Source organism: Epargyreus clarus, unplaced genomic scaffold (assembly GCF_041222505.1).
Source record: "Epargyreus clarus isolate Ecla_fem2 unplaced genomic scaffold, WU_Ecla_fem_2.2 ptg000007l, whole genome shotgun sequence".
In the NCBI taxonomy this organism is placed as follows: Eukaryota; Metazoa; Arthropoda; class Insecta; order Lepidoptera; family Hesperiidae; genus Epargyreus; species Epargyreus clarus.
The window spans coordinates 13,825,987-13,849,356 of NW_027332215.1; the positions used below are offsets into that span (position 1 = coordinate 13,825,987).

Genomic DNA, 23,370 nt, shown 5'->3' on the forward strand with positions numbered 1-23,370 from the left:
AATTGATACTTTATTCTATGTAGTCTATGTTTACTGCTGCTGACGGATCATGATTTGAAGTGGGTAGAAGCTAAATGTGTTATTTTTGTGATGAGTGGTCGTGTTATTTTTAAGGTAATTGGAAATATATTTAACAGTAATGCACCACCCTATCAATGTTATTGAGTATTTTTGCATTCATCCCGTCATCATTACTTATCACTCAGTTCGAGCTCATTGCCTAGGTGGCAATTTTTGCATGTCAAAAAGAAAAGAATTTAAAGGCTTTTCTTTTTAAGATTTCTTATTTAAGGTCTACTCTACCATTTAGTCTTGTTGAATTCTTATTTTATTCACTGTCATCCGCATCTGTGTAGTACAATCTTATAGATATTTCATGAGAAATTCACAGCTGAAAATAAAATAACATAATGATTAGCAATTTTGGTATTTTTTAAATTAATAGTCACATTCTAATCTGGACTGTAATAAAGCCTATAGAGCCTTATACTTATACCATATGACTTTATGACTAATCAAATTTTTTCAAGGCAACAAAAATAATAGGCAGGCACATATATGTATACAATTCGTTTATACCTAAAATGATGCTGCAACATGGAGCATAACTTGACGCTTGTGTATCCACAGCATGCCAATCCAGGCGCCCCAATGGACGGACTACCTCAACTGTCCAGTCTGCTGCCGAGAGTTTGGCCCGCCACCCCGCAGCCCAATTAGCTTGGGTTGCGGGCATACTCTCTGTAAACATTGCCTCAAACATTTGCACAGGAAACAATGTCCCTTCGATCAGGTTAGTTCTGCTTTTTATTTATTATTCAGAACATGTAATACACTCGGCATTGCCTATGAAGATAACGATGGATTCTGATAATTAGGTTGTCATATCTGTTAGTCATTAGGGCAATTATACTTTCTTTTTTATAAACATTTAATTTATATGCATGTTGGATACCAATCTTATCAAGCTCCGTAACCTTACTTTATCGGATATGTCTCAAACTGAAACAAACCAAATAATTTTGAATAGGAGAAAATTTCAAATGAGATGATATAACAGTTTTTTGTCTGTTAAGCCTGCTAGTATAATTCTGCGTTTGTTAATTTCAAAAAAAGATTGCTGCTGGGCCTGGCAACAGATGCATTGCAATGCCTTAGGACTAAATTGAAAGCTGGGCATAAGTACATCTCCCTTGCCACAACCCTTCCAGCGGAACACAGCAGCGCTTAACAATGCTGTTATCAGGCAAATAAGGTGTGGCAGTGGTGCTTCCAGTGTTGAACCACATAGGGTTTTACCACTTTGTTCTACTTGTTTGTATTTACTTTACTTTCAATTCCTTAAAAACAGTATCTCCAACTGAAACTATTTGAAATACTGGATAAGTATTTATATAGGGATTTGGCCCATACCCTGTTAGAACCATAAATTCATTAACTCGATTATAGAATAATAATCAAATCACAGACTCGTGATTCAATTGGAAGAATTTTACTATAGTTAGTTGATAAAATAATCTGTAATCTCCATAAGAAATACTATTTCCTGTACCATCGTAATTTAAAGTGTTAACAAAAGAGCATGTGACCTCCTGTTAACACTAAATGAATATGTAAAGTGATGTAAAAATATTAAATACAATAAAAAACTTATTCCAATTGCTATAGTTAAAAAAGCATGATGTTTTTTTGTAATAAAGAGCATCTGAGCATAATTCCACTCTGTAATCAACCTTAGGTAGGGTTGATGTTCTACCTCTGATCAATCACAGATACATTGCTACCCCTAACAAGTAAGTTGGAATGGTTTATATAAAAGTGTTTCCCTTACTACACTGTTTAAATCAGCACTTAACACTGCTATTATGCAGACATCCGATTGGCAATGGATTCTACCTTCAGATTGTTTCTCAAATTTCTTGTATATTTAAATATGTATTGTATTAATAGACAGTGATCCATGCTGAGCCAGAAGAGCTCGTCGTGAACACGGCGCTGTTACAGCTGGCTGGGTACACACCCCCTGCGCAACCCTTCCATCCGCCATGCATCCAAGCTCTGCCCGAGCTCGACCGGCAAGCGTACGACGTCATCGTACGATGTCTCGAGCAGCTCGCCATATATCTCAAGCTCTGTGGTAAGTGTTGAGTAACTTTTTAATTATAATTGGGCATTGGCGTCCTCTCCTCTTAAGTATACATTTCCGTAAAAATAGTTATCACCAAATCACATTGAAGCATTTTCCTCCCTCTACTTGTTGCGAGAGTCCCTTGCCAGCCCATGCTCAACAGTCGGACATAAAAAAGACCCATTTTTTTATATAAACTGTAACATAAAAGAAAAAGACTTGTTACAACTCGTTACAAACTATACTTTCCAAATAATTATTCATAGAATTTTTTAAATTGGTTTTATATTGATTACTCAATAATAAATGGTGCAGTGGCCTTGTGCACTGTAATAAACACTTTTACGTGTATACCTGTGGGGCATAGGTAAGTGTTTACAAAGAACATAGAAGATGTCTGCCCTAGTTTACACTGCATCAATTAGTTAAGTGTTTGCTAACTCGAGTGATACCTACACATATTATGATGTATGTATACACATATATGTGAATGTATGTGACATGGTGAATATTCATTTTAAAATATGTATATTGTACATATATGTATAGTATATTTTAATTATTAGGAAAATAATTAAAAATCACATTAACAAACTTGGTCTAATTCGTTTGACTCTTTTTTGCCTTAAATAAATTAATTAAATATAGTGTTCGTGAGAAGGACACCACAATCTATGGTAACCAGTACTCTGCTTCTAGCAGCCTCAATTGTCCCACTGATCCACAGTTCTCCTCTCATAATGAGAATGTTTAAGGGTATTGTCTGCTTTGTGGTCAAGTTAGGATTATAAGCTTTCATAAACATAAGAGGCTGAATCTCAAACCAATATCAAATTAAAATTTGTACTTAATTAATATAATTTCCATTTTCTAACAGCGAGCAACAATATGGCAGGCAGCCGGCTATCAAGACCAATGCAACGCAAGCTAGTGACGTTGTTGCAATGCGCTATAACGGATGAGGAAGGGCGTGGCAGGGCTGCGCGGGCGGCGAGATCCCTTGGTGAAAGAACCGTCACCGAGCTTATATTGCAACACCAGGTAAATTTAATAATATGTATACTTAGTCATTATGTAGGGCTCATTTTTATCTTGTCCCTGTAGTTCCGGGACCATAATAGGGCTACCCTGCCTGTCGTAAGAGGCGACTAAAAGGGGCTTTCGGGGTTGCGGGCGGCAAGAGTGGAAGCTCGAACCGCCTAGCTAGCGACCCCGGGAAGGACGGCGGTATGTGTGGTCGCATACCGTCGTATACACCAGACCGTGTGGTGATACAAACTCACCTGGGCGGAGCCCGACGGGGCAGTGCGCTGAGAGGACTCCGGTCGCGTTCCTTTGGAGATCCCGGAGTCCTCTACGCAGCGCCGAGGACGGCCACCGGGGGGTTTTAGTGGGGTAAAAGTCCCACATAACCCCGTGTCGCTCCCACGGCACCGGGTACCTTTTGAAGGTTTCGCCCCCGAGAAAAAAAAAGAGCTCATTTTTATCTATAGGATTTGAATGTGTAGTATCAGAGAAAAATATATTTTGACCGAAACTGGCCGTGTCTGAGCAGTCGTGATACAGAATATATAAATACGACCATAGATATAAAGAAAGATATGATTTTGTTTCGGAACTGCCTGTGTCTCTCACTTTTTAAGACCATTTTATGCAGACCTCCCATAATGTTCAGATTGTCTTTGTGTTAACATAAATAGATAATATCAGTACAGTACCTTGTAGCGCAGTACCTTAAAGTATTTTATTAAGGACTTTAGGGCTTACATTTCATATAATAATGTTTTGCATCACTATCGTGACAATAACTATTTTCCCATATTATGTCTATGAATAAAAAGTCTGTGGTGCTTACCTGGGCCCAGGCTTGTTAGCCATTTAGATAAAACTTGTTAAAAGTAAGTGAAAAAATCGCGACATTGACAAATTGTTAATCAATATATCTCCTAGATAAATAACAACAAACTGAGATGTTTATGCAGAACCTATGTTCGACTATATATATTTTTTTGTAGTTGTTTACCACCTGTGACACCGCTCATCCATTGAGGCTCTATATATTCAATTTTTTTTATATTATATTTAGTTTTTTGTCTATTAGTATATTGTAAGAGTCACTAGGCACTTGATTGTAGCGCACATTACGAATCTTACAAATAAGTAATATTTCCAATAAAAATATATTATTTTTGATCTTTTACTTCAAGAACCCACAGCAGCTAAGTGCTAACTTGTGGGCTGCTGTGAGAGCAAGAGGTTGCCAGTTCCTCGGGCCAGCGATGCAAGAGGAGGTATTGAAACTGGTGTTGCTAGCTCTCGAGGACGGTTCTGCACTCTCCAGAAAGGTACAATATCTATTAATGTTTTATTAGTAGCATTATATATCTAAGAAAAATAGAACTCTATATCATTAAACTAATTGTGTAGCAATATAAATGTTGAGATGTTTCAGCATCATATGTCAAACACACTGAAAATAATTATAAAGCGGTTAAGATAGAATTTATTTGTATATCTGATCGTGAAAAAATACCAAAATATAAACAACAAAAACAATATGGTATATTATCTGAGGGTGACAGGATTTAGGTTGGAAGGTTTAAGTGGTATGACAGCAATTTTGTGATATAGGCAGGATGGCACAGGCATCAAAACTTAGCCAGTAAATACATCTGCAGCGAACTAATCAATGCTATATTTATATCCAAAGGACATGTTACATAAGTTCATAGTATCATTTGTCATGAAGATGATGATAATTTTTCATTTAATTGGCTAAAGTACTTTGTAAAGGAAGTCATGATTGAAGTTAATAAAATACTTACATATGACTACATTTTAATGTGCAGATCTATGCTATAACTATTTTTATTTGTTAAACTTTCTTTGAAAATTTTTATTTTTCCCAATTTTACCTACTATTACTATTTATTATATTATGATTAGAGCTAATATAAAGTATTATCTTCCCAACAGGTGTTAGTGATGTTTGTAGTCCAAAGATTAGAGCCTCATTTCCCACAGGCATCAAAAACTAGTATAGGACATGTCGTCCAGCTACTATATAGAGCTTCTTGTTTTAAGGTAACTATTTGGTATATTTTAATCAATTATTGTTTTTATTTTCCGCCAAACTTCTCGTTCGCTATAAATATAGAAACGAGTCGCGTCGTAACAGTAAATTTTAGATATTAGCGTGACGAAGACAGCGCGGGCCCCCACGGCAGCTTGTTGTTGTATTCGACCTCATTAGATCTGACTACACCTGCGCGCAAAAACTTAAAGCGGACTTGAAGTTTATGAGCGGACTATACACCAATGCAGTAATGCAATGTTATTTCGCAGGTATCGAAACGTGAATCAGATTCGTCACTGATGCAACTAAAGGATGAATTTCGGACGTACGACGCCCTGCGTCGTGAGCATGACGCGCAGATTGTACAAATCGCAACCGAAGCCGGCTTGAGAATCGCACCGGATCAGTGGAGCGCCCTATTGTATGGGGATACGGCGCATAAGAGCCACATGCAGAGCATAATAGACAAGTTACAAACCCCACAATCGTTCGCCCAATCGGTTCAAGAGCTGTTCATAGCGTTACAAAGGACCGGCGATCCAGCTCAATTGGTCGTGATGAGCATGCATTTAGACCGGCTCGCCAGCATCGATGCGAGCCCCGGTTAGTATTTGTGCGTTAATTTACTGCCAATGTCACCTCTTTATAAACCACTTTATTGTGTTGATACAGGAATTGAGTTGCTTGAATTTATGGTGACATTCATCATTCGGACGCCCTGACGCGAGCAAGTGTTCCGAGATTTACATTTTATAATTATTTCTTTGGGGTTAAAACGTTTGGTATATTTTTTTATGGTGGAACTATCCGTAACTATACGTTTCGCAGAGTTATTAAGAATTTCCAAAATCCATTATCAGTGTATCCAGCGTTTTTACGCATTTCTTTAATAACATGGCTGTTATTACAAGATAAAAAGAATATCAAACATATATAATATTAAAATTTTGTACAATACATCTGTATACATATATTTTTTATGTTTTTAACAGACGCGAAGTGTCCTACGTGGCAACAGCTCGCGGAAATCATAACGTCTATCAAGGAGGTTGTCTCCGGGCTCATCCACTACCTGCAGCAACAAGCTGCGGGCCGCGACAGCAACCACAACCAAAAGCACACACTCCAAGACAGACCACTTGAACCTGCGACCTGTAAGTATTTGTTTCTAATAATTCGACGCTTGAATGGCAATCCTTAGCAAGAGACGTTGATACAAGAAATAAATCGATATATGAAATTTAAAAAAATTACATAATTATTCCATTGCAAATATTTATGTCTGTTAAAAGTATCTCATCTATTGGGTGAGTTTATTTAATTTAATTTTTGATATTTCAACTTCATTCAATGTAAAGTTCATGCAATGTCGCTTAGAAAGGATTACCTTCCAGGCGTCGAATTATCTAAATATATATAACTCAAAGGTGACTGACTGACGTAGTGATCTATCAACGCACAGCCCAAACCACTGGACGGATCGGGCTGAAATTTGGCATGCAGGTACATGTTATGACGTAGACATCCGCTAAGAAAGGATTTTGATCAATTCTACCCCCAAGGGGATAAAATAGGGGATGAAAATATTGCTTCGTAACGCAAGCGAAGCCGCGGGCAAAAGCTCGTATAAGTATTAAACATGAAAGGTCCTTGTGAGAGTTAGTGGTACTGTCGGCCGTGGCCATTTATAAATAACCGAAGACTTAATTGGAGTATGTCCCAAATGTATTGCTACCCCCAAGGACTAAGTTATCCTCATATAAAGATGAATACAGATCTACTTTTGAAATGAAAAGAGTTGACATTAGTCTACCAAAGCGATGAAGTGCGGATTGATAAGTTTGACATTTAGGATTTTTTTTTAAGAAACTCGGGCATGACGGAGGCCTTTAGGGCTCGTACGCAAAACTGCGATGCGACGCGATGCGAATTCGCAACGCAGAAAATTGCAACTCGAATTGCTGCGATGCGTATCGTACGGCATAGCGTCTCCCAGGGTGACCATTCTTCTGACAACCGTCAACCGTACGGAACGTATTTTGAAAATTAGGTCGTGATATGGATCGTAAAAAGAAGTGTGCACTTTTGTTATTGTTTAAGAGATACAGGAAAGAGTAACAAATAAAATTTTGGGTTCATCCATTTATCATTCATTTTATATTTAGTTTCCCAAAGAACAGGGCTCAGGAAACAGGAATCAGTAATATAAAAAAGTCAACGACGTACTTTGTCATTTTTTTTACGTTAAAGTGTACGTCTTCCCACCCAACAAATACAGGTCTGTACGTCTTCCCCACACGCTGTCTCAGAACAAACTAAAAATGGCGTCAACAAGTATGACGAAACATCGCAGGAATGTGCGATGCGTTAATTAATTCGCAAGTTCTTGCGATGCGTCGAGGTAGCTCGCAGATTTTTACGATGCGACGTCGCATCGCAGTTTTGTGTACCAGCCCTTAAGAGAATAATTGTTTTTAGAATAGTCAACCATTTTTGTCACTTAGATAACACGTTGAATGTGACAGACCAGTACCTTTAGTATGAGTTTTTACAAAAATGGTTGTTTTGGTATTTGGTTACGTATTTGCCCATACATTTCTAATCAGCGCCCCTAGCGTACTGTTTGGTGACTTAGATTTCAGTCCTCACTATCTATTACAAGTAACGCCAGCTTCATCAAAAGAATTAATTCTTGATTTTTAAACCATTTAAGTTTATGTGATTATAAATCGACTATTTAATATGCTACTACGTGCGCTGCGTCATTTGAATAATATTTTTGATGACAGGCAAAACCCGTAATTCCATTTTATAAAATCATTTGCTATGTGGCTTTAGTAAATAACCATTTACTTATATACCTAGTTTTACAAATATCTATTCTCATCTTACCTCATTTTATTATAAGTATGTATCACAAACGTATTTATCATCCTATTTCGTTTTTTATTCAATGTTAACGCAGTAACATAATACGATAATTAAAAAAAAATTGATGAAGAAATAAATTGTAACACATATATTATTTCGTATAGTAGGGCAGCCTTCTCCCCAGACGGCGGGATCGACGCCCACACACAACAAGTACAAGACGTCGATGTGCAGAGACGCCGTCGCGCGGTCCTTCTGCCCGAGAGGGAGCGCTTGCAACTTCGCACACTTCGAAGAAGAGCTGGAGAGGTAAATGGTATTTTTTTTATAACATAGGAGTAGCAGACGAGCATGCAGTCCAACTGATTGTAAATGGCTACTGCCGCCCAGGCACATGGACATCTGTAATCAGATAGGATTAGATATTCCTACCTGAGGTCGGTCACTGACGCGCCGCTATCCCTGAACACTAAGCTGGAACGCCTCGGAAAAGTATGTCTCCCTTACCACACCCTTCATACCCGTCTGTATGTCTGTCCGTTTGTCACAGTGCTCTATCTCGTGAACCTTAATAGATAGACACTTGATTTTACTAATTAGGTATGGCCGCTATAACAACTAATAATACAAATAAAAAGGTTAAAAATAAAAGAGTGTCGCCGACAAGAAGCCGCTATTTTTCGACGTTTTTCGTTTTATCTATTGAACCGACATAGGTAAACAGTTCAAATTTTCACAGTGCATTACTTAAATGTTTGCTATAATCATAGATTAGTAAAGATACTTCGCCGCCTTGAAATTGAATGAAGCCACAAATGGCTTATTTTAGTAAGTTCTTTTTTTGAATTCTTGACAAATAAATACATTTTTAGGGAAAATTTACGAATAAATAACTAATGCTGCGTAATTTACATAATAAATAAATAATTTATAATAATAATTTCAAATATTTTAGGGATATTTTAGCACGGAGACGTGGCAAAACTTTTTTACGCAACTATTTCAATTCTCAAAACTGGGTACATTTTCTTGTTAGGAGTGAGTAATCTTTACTAATCTATGGCTATAATAAACAAATACTAAAAATAAAGAAATGTGAAAATGTTGGTGGTTGAAACACTGCATGTGCGAGTTCGACCTGCACTTCGGAAATTATTTTAAAGGGTTGAAGCAGGTGGTAAGAGTTCTCTGCCGCCCATGGATATCTGTTGCATGCCATGCCAGCAACTCCAAATACATATAACAAGGGTTACACCTGAAACCCATAAGAGATGTGTGGCCAATCCTAAGCATTACCATTGTCGCGTTATATATAAGTCTGCATGCATCCGTACTTTCCACCAAAAGGGAAGAAGTATGTTACTCTAGAAAAATATATTTTCTTTTTAAATTTCAAGTTTTTATTTTTATGATATTACGTTAAACGAATCCATTGCAAAAAATTTCTAGACGTTTTTTGTTACCCGCTTGCGCGAGCCTTAAAATTATTTTTCATAATTACATAAACCTATTGACATCAATCCGCAGCACACACATCAGATAATTCGGTTACGAATTCGTTCAATTGAACGAATTAAACATACAAGTAGTAGCCAGTTGCAGTGTAACTCCATTGTATTATAATAAATAGAGAAGTTTGCTGCATTATGTTTCTGTTGCTAAGTGCATAAGCAACAGAGGATATTAATATGTAACAATGTAGCAAACACTCCATGCAATTGGTGTTAAGTGGCAGTGACCTGTGATGGGCATCACACGGTCTTCGAGTGATACGTGAATAGATCACGTAACATCCAATCGTTCGTACGTGGTAACCTTGTTTATCGGTGCAATGGTGTCGATTAATGTGACTTATGACGCGGTAAACTTCCAAGATTCAAGTCTTAATTACGTTATTCTTTTAAAAATTAAATATAACATACATGTATATTAATATAATGTATTTTAAATAATGGCAGTGCAATGCTTTGCGAAAAGTACACCTTATTTGTTGCATAAGCTTATCTAAAACGCAGTTCCATAACGAATACAAATTAAGGGCATTCATTGCTGTTTTCATGCGTCTATTACATTCTCTTAAACTAATTCTAAAATGTGCATGCTCATTTTTATTATTGTGTTAATAATAGCGAATAAGCACAGCTTTCTTTTTTAATTTCACTATTATGATTTGTATAAACCTTGCATCAGCTTTTGCATATTTTCTTTCTTTGCTAATATGTTATTAATATTGAAACAATAACTGACATTTAAGGAACAATATAGATACATATATTATAATAAAATGCTTGCGTTTACTATGAAATTTTTGCGTAAATATGCATCTCATCTCTACGAATCGTCAAAATATGTGTACAAAATGTAAAATAACTTTATTTTTGTTAAATTATCAGTGAGATCTCGTTCTTATCGCTGTTCGTTGCGCGTGTTCACATTGTTACTATGAATAAAGGAAAATATTTGTAAAAATTACAATTTCAATACAACAATGAGACTTCATTACAATAACATTGTATTTTTAAGGCAAATGCGCAAAGAGTTTAAAAATATCCCAGTGGTAGACATAAATTATATTAGGTACATGTGCTCGGCTTTTCAATAAAATTGCAAATGTATTAGAAGAAACATTCTAAACCAATCATATACACTTCGTATTCCAATCAAGCATACGTTTAAAGCTGACCGCCCATTGGCTACTATCACTATACTTCAAACACAATCACAAAAATAACCTAAAAATATATGTTAGTTAAAAAAGTAAATACCTTGCTTTTATAGTACTTATTTTAGTAACCTCGCCTTGAACTCTCTCTAAGGCGTTCGAATACTGCTTCGTAAATCGTTAATCCTCATGATTCTGATACGGGCAATGCGACAAAATTATTAAAATTGTATATTTTTCATCGATTCTTGATAATGGTCCAATAATTTGAATTAAACTGACCGTTCAAAGTGATTAAAGTCGAGTTCAAAGATTCTGTTCCATTACCGCTTCCGGTGACCAAACATCAGGCCGCTACATTGCACAAAAATTAAGCTTTGCTGTAAAACAAGGAAACGCCGCTTTGCCTCATACGGGAATTTTAGATGATTTATTTTACTTAAGATTTTCTCTTTTTTTACACTTGATTGTACATATTGTAAATTAGAAATAATTTGTATATATTTATAGCTAGAATTTGTAATTAACAAATTGTGTATCCCTTCCATACATACATACAGTTAATAAAATCGCAGCAACAATGGGCATGATAACAGTATTAAAAAATCGAAGAATAAATGATTTATTTAAAAACAATATGTTGAAAGCATTCTCAAAAATAGCCCAGTTTTAATAAAAACTTTAGGATTAATCATATTTTCAATAAAATAAAAGTATAAAATACTGCAGCCGGCCATCTTGTCTAAAACGCAAATCGGGGCGAAATGACGTCATTTTTGGGCGTGTCAATGTATTGCTTGAACTTATCTATAGGATATCGAAGCTTGACGTCACTCGCGGACGCCATGACACCCGTGAGCGTTTTCGCGGTTAATACAAAATTTGTTTTGAAAGTGCTAATATTTACGTTAATACAGAATTTATTGCCGAAATAATACGTTTTTTTGGAATCAGTAGACATGTACCTACATTATAGAAGGAGAGTTCAAAATTTGTCATCATGTCCATTGCAGATACAGGGGTCTGACGAACACCGGTCAGCCGGTGACGAATGGCAACTACGCTTACATCGCGCCGCTGTCGTCGGGCATGCCGCTGCCGTCGCTGCCGCAGCCGCTGCTGCAGCCGATGTACCCGCGGTACCCGCTGCCGCCGCAACACCAACACCCCCAACATCCACACCCGCACCAACACCAACATCCGCATCTGCAGATCGAGACGTACAGCGTGCCGCGTAAGTGGTTTATTTTTAATATAAGAGTAGCAGATGATGGTAAGTGGCTACTGCCGCCCATGGACGTCTGTAATTAAACCCAGATAGGATTAGATATTCCTACCTGAGGTCGGCCACAGATGCGCCGCTACCCCTGAGGACTAAGCTGGAACGCCTTGGAAAAGTATGTCTCCCTTACCACAACCTTCAAAACGGAATACAGCAGCGCCTACCACTGCTGTTATTAGGTAGAAATAGGTGTGGCGGTGGTGCCGCCGGAATCGAACCACAAAGGGTTCTACCACCTAAAATGAATGATTCTCTTGTAATTTACCCGATTCTCGGTATTTTGCCCGCTTCAAAGGGTTTATCGGGCAAAAAAAGGCAAAAACTTAAAATAATATTGTGCTTTATTTTTTAGTATTGTAAAAACAATAAAATTATCCACTTTTTATTTAAATTACAATCGGACGCTTCAATTGTGTTTATTTATATGTTTATTTATTTTTGCAGCGATACCGCAGCTTCCTCCTCAGGGTCTACCGCAAGATATGATCCCGAGCCCTGATAATACTCACAACGAGAACATTCAACCTGGGTAAACATGTTTTTTATACATGTTAATTGTTTCCATGTACATTCCAGTTCAAAAACAATGTTTTCTTAAATAATTTTACAATAAAAATTGTAATGTTTACTTTTTTTTTTCACAGTACATTCACATCTCCGGTTCTTCACACTCAAGTGCCGATGGGCATAAGCCAGGAGGGCCTGATCATACCTATCCCTGAGCGTCCGTACTTCGGGCGTTTCGGTGGCATAGTGGCCTTACACGACGAGCCACCGAACAACATCCAGTACCCGCGACCAGACTACGTGAGCCCCGTGTACCAGGGCCCCAGTACCGCTGGGGGGCCAGTCGCCGGTTACCAGGGGCCCGAGCAGAGCATGCCGCCGCCGTTGCCGAACATGTTCGTGCCCGTGCAACACGAGCAACCACGGAACATAAGCCCGTACACTTTTGATGATCGTGAGTATGTCGCTTCTTCATTTGTAAACCCTACTTAAGTAATGTAGGAGTTTTATGATTTACTTGTTTTGTTTTTTTTTAGTTGCTCTATTATTTCATCCTTCTGTTTTGTGTACTATGTGTATTTTAATGTTTTACAAACTTCTCTTTTATAATTTGTATTTAGAAGAATCTTTATCAACCTTTACTTAATTTCTTATGTTAAATACATGGATACATTGATCGAATATTTCATTAAATTTTTTAAAATTTGATTACACGTAATTTGGCTTTCACATTCGGAGTAGAATTAAGGGTAAAATATAAGATTTGTATAAATATTGCAGTGCCGTCAGACCTCTTGCCAGACTACCGTACCAAGGCGCCAGGTTATGCTCCTATCCCGCCGCGCGACCGGATTATGGATCCCGCGTGGCCGCCAACCAATACCGTGAGTTTATAATGGCAAATGCAAATTTAATTTTTTTACTCCACTACCATGAAACTCAAAGATATTTTATCTTTTTCTTGAAAGAAGAAGAAAAAGTCTTGGGTTCTTCGTGAACCCTATGTGGTCGAGTCTCGGCACTCGGCACTAATTTAGCCCAATAACAACAGTGTTAAGCGCTGTTGTTTTGGTTTGTGGGATGTGGTAAGGGAGACATACGTTTCCGACGCATTCCATCTTAGTCCTCAGGAGTAGCGGCGCATCTGTGGGTTGATTACAGATGTTTATGGATGGGCGTAGCCACTTACTTATATTATAAAAAAGTTAGGGAGGTTTAGGCCACATTCCACTGCGCTGACCAAGTACGAACTGATAGCCACCTTGACGACTTATTTAAAAGAATTCTGAAGGGTTTTCGTTTCCTAAGGAAGTTATCGATCATACATATACATAGTACATATTTGCTAGTATAGCATAATATAAGGGGTGTAATTAACTCATAGTGTGACCGAATATTACAATCTAGTAGGCGAAATCCCCTTGCATTAATAAAATAATATTTGTTCTACAGGTATTTACTTTCGATGGTATTAGAAATGCTCTACCTCATTGCCCTGCTTCTTCTGATGATGTAAGTACTACTTATTGTAGCTTGGTATTTTTTTTATCAATGTGGTTTACAATGTTGACTGAAGACAAATATCGTGCACAAGTAAGCCTACATCCACACCCTTCCATCAAAATGCAAGAACTGCTTCACGTTAAAAACATTTATGGCGATGGTACAGTCAACTCCAGAATCAGATAAACAGGTTAAGATTTGGCTACTTTTTACGCGAATTATTCTTCTAATACGGCCGCTTTATGATTTTCGTCTAATACTTATGCTAATGGTGTTTAGCTACTTTGAAAACTTGGGTGAACAGGTATTTTTAATTCTTGATAAGTTCATCTACTTCTGAAGACTATAACTCTCGGTCGAAACATCATGGTTATTTTATTACATTTTCAGTATTAACATATACAGTATTAATTAACATTAACATCTTCCAAATCAGAATCACCGCCACCTACCCTACAACATGGGGGTGGTACCGTCACAGACAAATTTCCTATATATATATATATATATATATATATATATATATATAATATATATATATATATATATATATATATTATAATTGTACCTCTTTTTACACCTTTTTTGAAGAGATGGGGCTCATAGCGCTCCGGGAATACCTCAGAAGGAAATACATTCCACATCTTGCACGTTCGTGGCAGGAATTATTATTGTATTTACGATTCTGTTTAACTAATTTTTCGCAGATGTTCAATGTGTCTGGCGACAGACGCGCGGTGGGCGCGGACAGGCTCACCGTCACCGAGAGGCTGGCCGCCGCCACCGCTGACCTCAGCAACAGGGCTGATGACGTAAGTTGCACATAATATAGTTGGGCCATTACAAACGTGCGACCTGACTCATAAAACATAACGTTAAAGGAATGATACAAAGTCGCACAACTCGTTAGCGATAAAGGGATGCCGTTCGGACGCAGGTAGCTATAAACGACGCGGTCGCAATTAACTTATTATTTAAGTTGTATGTCTAACATTTAATACATTGTTTGTTTTAAAAGCAGGTATTAGAAATACATCCTAAAAATATTTTGCATTATTTCCTTAACCTTTCCTTGATTACCTGCTATTGACTGTCGACAAATCTCTTTGTAGTTACACACAACACTAGAAGTTTGAGCGGGAGTTCCGTAATGCCTATAAGTGTCTCTCGCTCACACTTATCATAAATATCTGATAAAAATGACTTATGGCTCAGTTCGCACGTTAGTAATGGCCCAACTATAACTAATATCATAAACGTGAATGTTAATTTGTTTGTTTGTTTTTTACAATTTCCCGTGTTAACTACATAACGGATTGTCTTGGAATTTTGTACACAATTTATCGACGGTTCAGAAAATATAGTAAAAAAAAATATTGTTCTTGAGAGATAAGTAAAAATTACTGCGTGCGAGTCGCGTGTAAAAGCTAGTTCATAATAATACTGTCTCTGTAACTATAGATCTGATGCTTGCTTTTGGCGGTTTAAAATTCCTTTTGTAGGGGAAACTCATTTTACCAAGCGTGGACTTTGAGTGATGAGTTGGAGTGATGAATGGATTACATCATCATTGTCGACCCATCATGATGAGATTAATACTATAACGTGGCCTGATACCGCTAGTAAATTCGGATAGATGAACTCCGCACACCTTTAGGAAATTATTACAGAACAAGCTTTTGCCCGCGGCTTCGCTCGCGTTACGAAGTAATATTTTCATCCCCTATTTTATCCCCTTGGGGGTAGAATTGATTAAAATATTTTCTTAGCGGATGCCTACGTCATAACCTGCATGTCAAATTTCAGCCCGATCCATCCAGTGGTTTGGGCTGTGCGTTGATAGATCACTATGTCAGTCAGTCACCTTTGAGTTATATATATATTTAGATACATGGATGTAGGTTTTTTTCATGATGTTCTCATGTTGTCAATGTTATATTCAATGTACGTATAAGAAATTAATTATGGCCATAATTAATTTAATGTAACTCCTTGTTAATTAGTAATTATTGATTTTGTATTGCTTTTATGGTGTGCTGGTGGGCAGGAGTTAAAGTTAGTTATTTATTTATTTCAAATAAACATATATATTCTAAATCTATATATCTATTATAGATTTATATATATTTTAATTTATTGTTATATAATATAGTTTTTAATTTATTATTGTTTTCTTGTGTATGATGTTATTTGATGATAGCAATGAGCCTCCACTTTCCTTTTCCTCTGCCTCAGACGGATTAAGTAGTAACGATAGTTTTGAAAGTATCCCTCCCTTAAACATAACTCTAGATTCTTATTTCTCAGATGTACTGAAAAATTTTAATGTTGTCCATATAAATGCACAGAGCATTCCAGCACATTACCCCGACTTGTTGTCAACATTTGTTAGCACACATATTCATGCTATTCTTGTTTCAGAGTCATGGCTTAAGCCGTGTCTTCCATCAACGGCTTATTCTATTCCCGGATTTCATCTTATCCGCAACGATCGCACTGCTCGGGGCGGGGGGGGGGGGGGGAGTTGCAATTTACCTTCGTTCCCATATCCCGTTTTCAGTCATAAATAAGTCACCGCAGGACACTTCTGGGAACGAATCTGAGCATCTATTTCTGGAAATCCATCTTTCTGTTGACTCAGCGTTGACTATTTCTCCTGCTTAGACAAAGTCCTGCAAAGACTTAGTTGCAAAGTAAGGCCAGTGTGCTGCCGAGGGCTTTTCATACCATGACCTTCTCTATTTGTCATAAAAATCCGACCTCCCAAGGCTAATGTCAAGGATTCTCCTTCAGCGTAATTTTAGTGGAATGGATCTTGTGAAACTCCGAAATGACGCTGCTAATACTGATTGGGGTATGATAGAGCGTTTAAGCACTGTGGACGAGCAGGTGGCACTCTTCAATTCCTTGCTTGTACAACTTTATGACCTGCACGCCCCTGTCCGTCCAGTTCGTATTCGCCATCTACCAGCTCCATGGCTTACTGATGAAGTGAGGACGTTAATTAATAAAAAAAATACTGCCAAATCGAAATACAAGTTAGATACTAGTGATGGTAATCTTGATCTTGAATTGAAATATAATACTCTTAATCACTTATCACATATTCCCAATCCAAATTCTCCTTTATTTTCGTTTAGTCAATTTTCGGATCGTGATGTGGAGAGGGCGATACTCTCTATTTCCTCAAATGCGGTCGGTAGTGATTGCATTAGTCGTAAAATGATCATCCCCCTCCTCGACTTAGTCCTTCCCACTATTACCTTCATAATAAATAGTTCCATCCACAATAACACTTTTCCCTCTTCTTGGAAAGACGCCAATGTTATTCCTTTACCCAAAAAATCCAACCCATCCGACTTTACCGATTTCAGACCCATATCCATACTTCCTTTCTTGTCTAAAGTCCTAGTACGCCTCATCCATCAACAGCTCAGCTCCTTCCTTGCCATTCATGCTCTTTTAAATCCTTTACAATCCGGTTTCCGTCCAGGTCATAGTACGGCTACTGCTTTGCTAAAAATCACTGACGACATACGCTTGGGGATGGATAATCAACAGTTAACGGTATTAACGCTGCTGGAATTTAGCAATGCGTTTAACACTGTTGATTTTGACATCCTCCTGGGGGTATTGCGTTCTCTCTACATATCTCCGACGGCAATTGATTGGTTTCGTAGTTACCTATCTGGGCGCCGGCAGCGTATTCAAATTGATGACAATTTTTCTAATTGGTCGAGTACAACTGCCGGAGTACCACAAGGTGGCGTGTTGTCTCCTCTCCTTTTTACTATTTTCATTAGTTCTATTAGTCTTCACCTAACTTCGCTCTACCATCTATATGCAGACGATTTGCAGATTTACAACCACGCTAGTTTGAGTAACTTGCAGAACGCCATCAAAACCATCCATCCATCCATCCATCCATCAGCCTTTTGAGGTCCACTGCTGGACATAGGCCTCCCCTAATTGGCGCCACTCCAACCGGTCCCGTGCCCTTTGAATCCAGCGGTTTCCCGCCGTCTTCTTCAGGTCGTCGGTCCACCTGGTCGGGGGGCGGCCTGAACTCCTTTTGCCTCCGCGTGGTCGCCACTCGAGGACCTTTCTTCCCCATCGGTTATCGGTCCTCCGAGCGATGTGGCCGGCCCATTGCCACTTCAGCCTGCTAATTTTGAGAGCTATGTCGGTAAGCTTAGTTCGTCTACGGATTTCATCATTACGAATCATGTCTCGTATCGAAATACCAAGCATAGCTCTCTCCATAGCACGCTGAGCGACTCTGAGCTTTCTAACGAGGCCTACGGTAAAGGACCACGTTTCGGCGCCGTAGGTCATCACTGGCAACACACATTGCTCGAATAGTTACCATCAAAACCACTAACTTGGATCAGGCTTGCATTTCGATTTGGAGTAAAACCTATGGATTAAAACTAAATGCCACTAAATCTCAGGCAATTATCATAGGGAGTCCGCGTCTGATTTCCAGAATTGACTGGCACCAGGTACCCCCACTCGATAACAACATCATCCCTTATAGCAACAAGGTCAAAAATGTAGGTATCCTCACGGACCAGCATCTTTCGTGGACACCACAGATCACCGAAGTCAGCAAGAAGCTCTTTGCTGCAGTGGGCTCTCTTAGTAGGCTGAAAAATGTTTTACCTATTCCCACTATAAATACGCTTGCTCAGTCTCTACTTCTACCAATACTTGACTATGCTGATGTGTGCTATCCTGACATTACTGAGGAGCAACTAAATAAGCTTGAGCGTCTCCAAAACTTATGTATACGATTCATATTTGGGCTACGTAAATATGATCATGTTTCAGAATATCGTGCAAAGCTCAAGTGGCTCCCAATTCGCCTTCGCCGAAATGCTCACATTTTATCTCTTCTATATTGTGTACTATTTAATCCGACTTCTCCTCCATACCTCAAGCAACGATTTCAGTTACTCCATCTGTCCCATGACCGATCACTTCGCTCCACTGAAAACCATGCTCTCCTTACTCCACTCCACTCAGCATCCTTCTACAGGAAATCCTTTACTATATCCGCTATCCGTCTGTGGAACTTTCTTCCTGTAAACATTCGCAATGCTCAATCTCTATACTCCTTCAAAAATCTGGTGAAATGTCATTATCTTCAGCTCTAACTCTATCTCTGTTTCTTTTCCTTTCCATATGCTTTTGCTATCTGTAATTTAATATATTTGTTTATTTAAATCTTAAATCTGTCACAACTCTTTTAAATCTTGCTCCTTTATTTTTAAATACGTATAATTTGTTCCTATAATTTGTTCCAAAATTTGTATTTTATGCCAAATTCTACAATCTGTTATTTGCACCCTACCTATCATTCTATATCGTACTCCGCACCTAAAGGTTGCCTGGAAGAGATCGCTGCCTGGATAAGGCCGCCTATTGTATTTTTAAAATTATTATATTTCCATGTGTTTTGATTCTGTTTATGGGTACAATAAAGTATATATGATTATTATTATTACTTCGATAAACCAGGGGTCAGACAACTCTAGTTGTCTTGATTGGATCTGATTTATATATCTGATTTTTCTTTTTTATTGTTTTATTGTAGCAGGAGCTGGAAGAAGAACTACAGGCTTTGGAGCGCCGTATTGACACAGAATTCAAAAGTACTGACTAAGCTCTACTTGGTGCTTGACTGACTGGAGGCACTCGAAACTCGATACGTGAAGCTAAATGCTTTCAACAAAAACACACATGGAAAGGTTTGATTTTATCTGCCCAGTGCATCTCGCGTTATGAACTAGAACTAACAAACATCGCATTTTACAATCTGTAGGGTTAAATTAGCAACTAATGTATGGTTTTCAATCCTAATAGATTAGACTTATTTATATCATTTTGTAATGTAATGCCAAGTACAAGGCGTCTCCCCCCCAAGATTGCTGAGTAATATTATTACCGAGACCTTTACAGGTGGTTGTAGTAGAAATTTAATAGATATATTAAAACTCAATGATATTTTAACAGAGAAGGTATTGAATTCAGTTTAATGTTTAAAATTTTCACTTCTTACGACATTTAATCAATACTATGAGTAATAGAATGTTAGGCGTTTGATGACTAACATACACTAAATATGTATGTGTGGCACAAAAGCTTTCATTATGTTCTTTTAATATTTATTACGATAAATTATGTAAACAATTGCGTCGCAGGAATAGAGTTCAAATGAAATATTCGTTATATATTTATATACATTAAAATTTTTCATATTTCAATAATTATTTGTTTAATGCATAATTTGCTATTTAGTAGTGAAACATAAATATTATGCGTAAGTGTATGAAATCGGGGTGATATTTGAAGTGATGTTATTATTTATAGCCACTTCATTTTTACTTATTAAAGAGAAGAGAATATACATAATTTTTCTATATTTTACGTTCAAATTCAAAACAATTATTTAATCTTACGTTGAGTCTGGTTTTGTGTAGATTGAGGCGGTTTCAAATTATTTCAGAACGGATATCGTACTGTACACGGACGGTTGTGATATTTCATACAAAATCTTGGCACATGGTAATCACAATGCCTTTGCCTTTCTAATAAATGGGCGACAGTCTGCTCCCGCAGATAAAAATAATGCCAAGTGCGAGTTGTACTCGCACACGGAGTTCTCCATACCACCAATTTTTCATTATTTATTTTTGTTATCAGAGCTGCAATAGAAATAAATTAATGGTGTAAATGTACACTATATATCTATTACGGTTCAATAGATAAAGCGAAACACGCCAAAAAATTGCGATTTCTTGTCGCAATTTATTCTTAGGCTATTTTTAGCATTTGTTGTTATAGCATAATTCATTCATTTTCTGTAAAATTGAAGTTTAAGTTATTGAGGTCTATGACAAACGGGCTGACAGCGGAGTCTTAGTAATAGGGTTCAGTTTTTACCCTTTGGATACGCAACAGCCCGTGTGCAGTACGACAACCGTCCGGATAACGTGCGGCAGCGGTCCGCCTAAAATGTAAATTGAAAGCGTCTTTTACAATATGAAATAGCCTCTATTTTATTTCACGGATAAATTATAGTATACCTTAATGGCCTAAATTAGACATAATTTTTATTTACACTATGTATTTTTCGCCAACTTTTATTCAACTTATAGTTTCACTGTGACCAAATAATTTATTGTCCCAACAAATTTTATTATCATTAGAATCATTGCATTATAAAAATCATATTTTTCGATAATTTAAATGAATTTGTTATATATGAAACCACATATATATTTTGAATGTAATAATTTATAATTACTTTTCATTTGGGTTGAATCCTTATTAGCCCCTCCGGTGTCTTTCATATTGTTTGCATCAAATATTTCCGATAGTAACGATTTGTGTGATACATGATGCAAGATGTATTGAAATATCGATATAAAATATAGGGTGATCACAAATATTTGAATGTTAAGTACTACATAACCATATATCTACAAAAAAAAAACTATAAAGTATATAAAATTTATTATGAATAATGTGATAACAAGTTATTTAATGAGTTTTTATTTATTGGGATTATTCCTTCTTTACTGACAACCAAAGTGACTATAAAGTAAATGATTTATTGGGAAGAAAGACTGTATTTAAGGAGATGGGACAGAAGTTGTAAATAAGAAGAAAACCGTATAATTATAATTTATAACTGATGTTTAAGTCTATTGTAAAACTTTAATACTCTTAAAGAAATGTATTTGCGTGTGTCGTTATGAGATTTAATTTTCTGTCCATGTAGTTATATGATCTAAAATAGTGTAATTATATAAATAATACTCTTTTGGAAGTATTTAATGCATTATTTATTAATTTCGTAGCATATTTATTGTGTTAACAGTATTTGCCTCTGATTTGTATCAGTTAACATAACTCACGACGGCTTAATTGCCTTGAAGATATGTCTCTTAATGATGTACTATATTGCGTGTATTGAGAAGTTTCTTTTAGTTGACATAAGATTGTGGATGTATTTTTATCATTTATTGGCTAAAACAGTTACTTCGAACTTATTCTTACTGGGGCGACTTCCAACGTGTTGCCAATAATAGTTTATACATTTATATCATACTTGACTAAAGTTAGGTGTTTTACTACTACAGACTGTTATTGTAATGTTTATAGACCTCGTGTGATTACTGCCCTTAGTGTAGAGAAAAAAAAAAAACAAAATACATAGTATTGGCCTAAGGCGACAACACTGCAACTTCGAACAGTTCTATTTTATCTGTCGTTAAGGTCTTTGGTAATTAAATTAAGACTATTATGCGTATTTTCCTTCCATGAGGAGTTTAGATTTAGGTAATATTACTATTGAATATTATATGTACGGCTGGGAGCGCAGCGACGCCGTACTATTCGGTCGGTTAACTATCGATGTCGAATATATACACTTAAATCCGTATTCATTATATCGGAGATATGTGCTCTGTCTTGAGTTGACTTATTTTAGTTCAGATGATGGAATAAAATAGGCCATTGCGCATGTTACATAATATGTCCTTTAAGTGTAAGATCATTTTGCGGATTTTACATTTAATATACAAATTATTAATAGATATATTTATTGGACGAAGACCGTATAAAATCACATAAGGACGCTCTATAAGTAACGCAATGAAGTTGTATATTACATAATTGTGTACGTTTATTTTGTTATTTCTGCTTTAGATAAAAGTGTCAGATATGCAAAAAAATAGGTCTATTAACGCTTATTTACATTATCTTGATTATTTCATAAACAGAGTTCAACTGAATCAAAATAATAAAAAGTCCTAAACATTGGCTGTGGTTGATTTGCCAATAAACAAACCTGAAATGAATTAAAATTAAATATTAAGGATAACATTATTGATATTATAGTAAAGTGAAGTATTTAAATAAAATACATTCCATTTAACAATAATTTTCAATATTATTTTATGTAGCTCATCGCTTCTGAGATATATTTTAAGCGACAAATAACTTAATTGGAATTTATTTGAACTTATATTCATAACTCAATACATTATGTTTTATAAGCTGAATATTGCGGTGATGATTGTATCGATTCGGCGATATCCAGTATTTTACAGAAGTAACAGTAAACTAATAATCATTAATTATGAAAGATGTTTATACTTATATAGCGCCCTTATTGAATTGCACTACATCGAAAGCTTACAAATATTTCAATCATGTCACGTTTAAAATAAACGTGACTTTATGACAAGGCACAATTACGAAATACGTTATTCAAATACTACATTGTAATACATTCTATCATATTTCTTCTACAAATGATCTACTCATGTTTT

General features: G+C 36.6%; 1 protein-coding gene across 1 annotated transcript; it reads left to right on the plus strand.

Annotated features, from left to right (window-relative positions):
* roq (RING finger and CCCH-type zinc finger domain-containing protein roquin) lies at window positions 1–21,897 on the plus strand. Its single transcript, XM_073074746.1, has 16 exons — window positions 1–114; window positions 631–793; window positions 1,951–2,137; window positions 3,006–3,169; window positions 4,336–4,473; window positions 5,105–5,212; window positions 5,474–5,807; window positions 6,197–6,358; window positions 8,240–8,384; window positions 11,751–11,971; window positions 12,464–12,548; window positions 12,664–12,980; window positions 13,307–13,410; window positions 13,979–14,038; window positions 14,737–14,841; window positions 19,626–21,897. The coding sequence occupies exons 2-16, from the start codon at window positions 632–634 to the stop codon at window positions 19,692–19,694; spliced, it is 2,361 nt and encodes a 786-aa protein (XP_072930847.1). The 5' UTR covers window positions 1–114; window position 631; the 3' UTR covers window positions 19,695–21,897.
* Window positions 21,898–23,370: the final 1,473 nt, after the last annotated feature.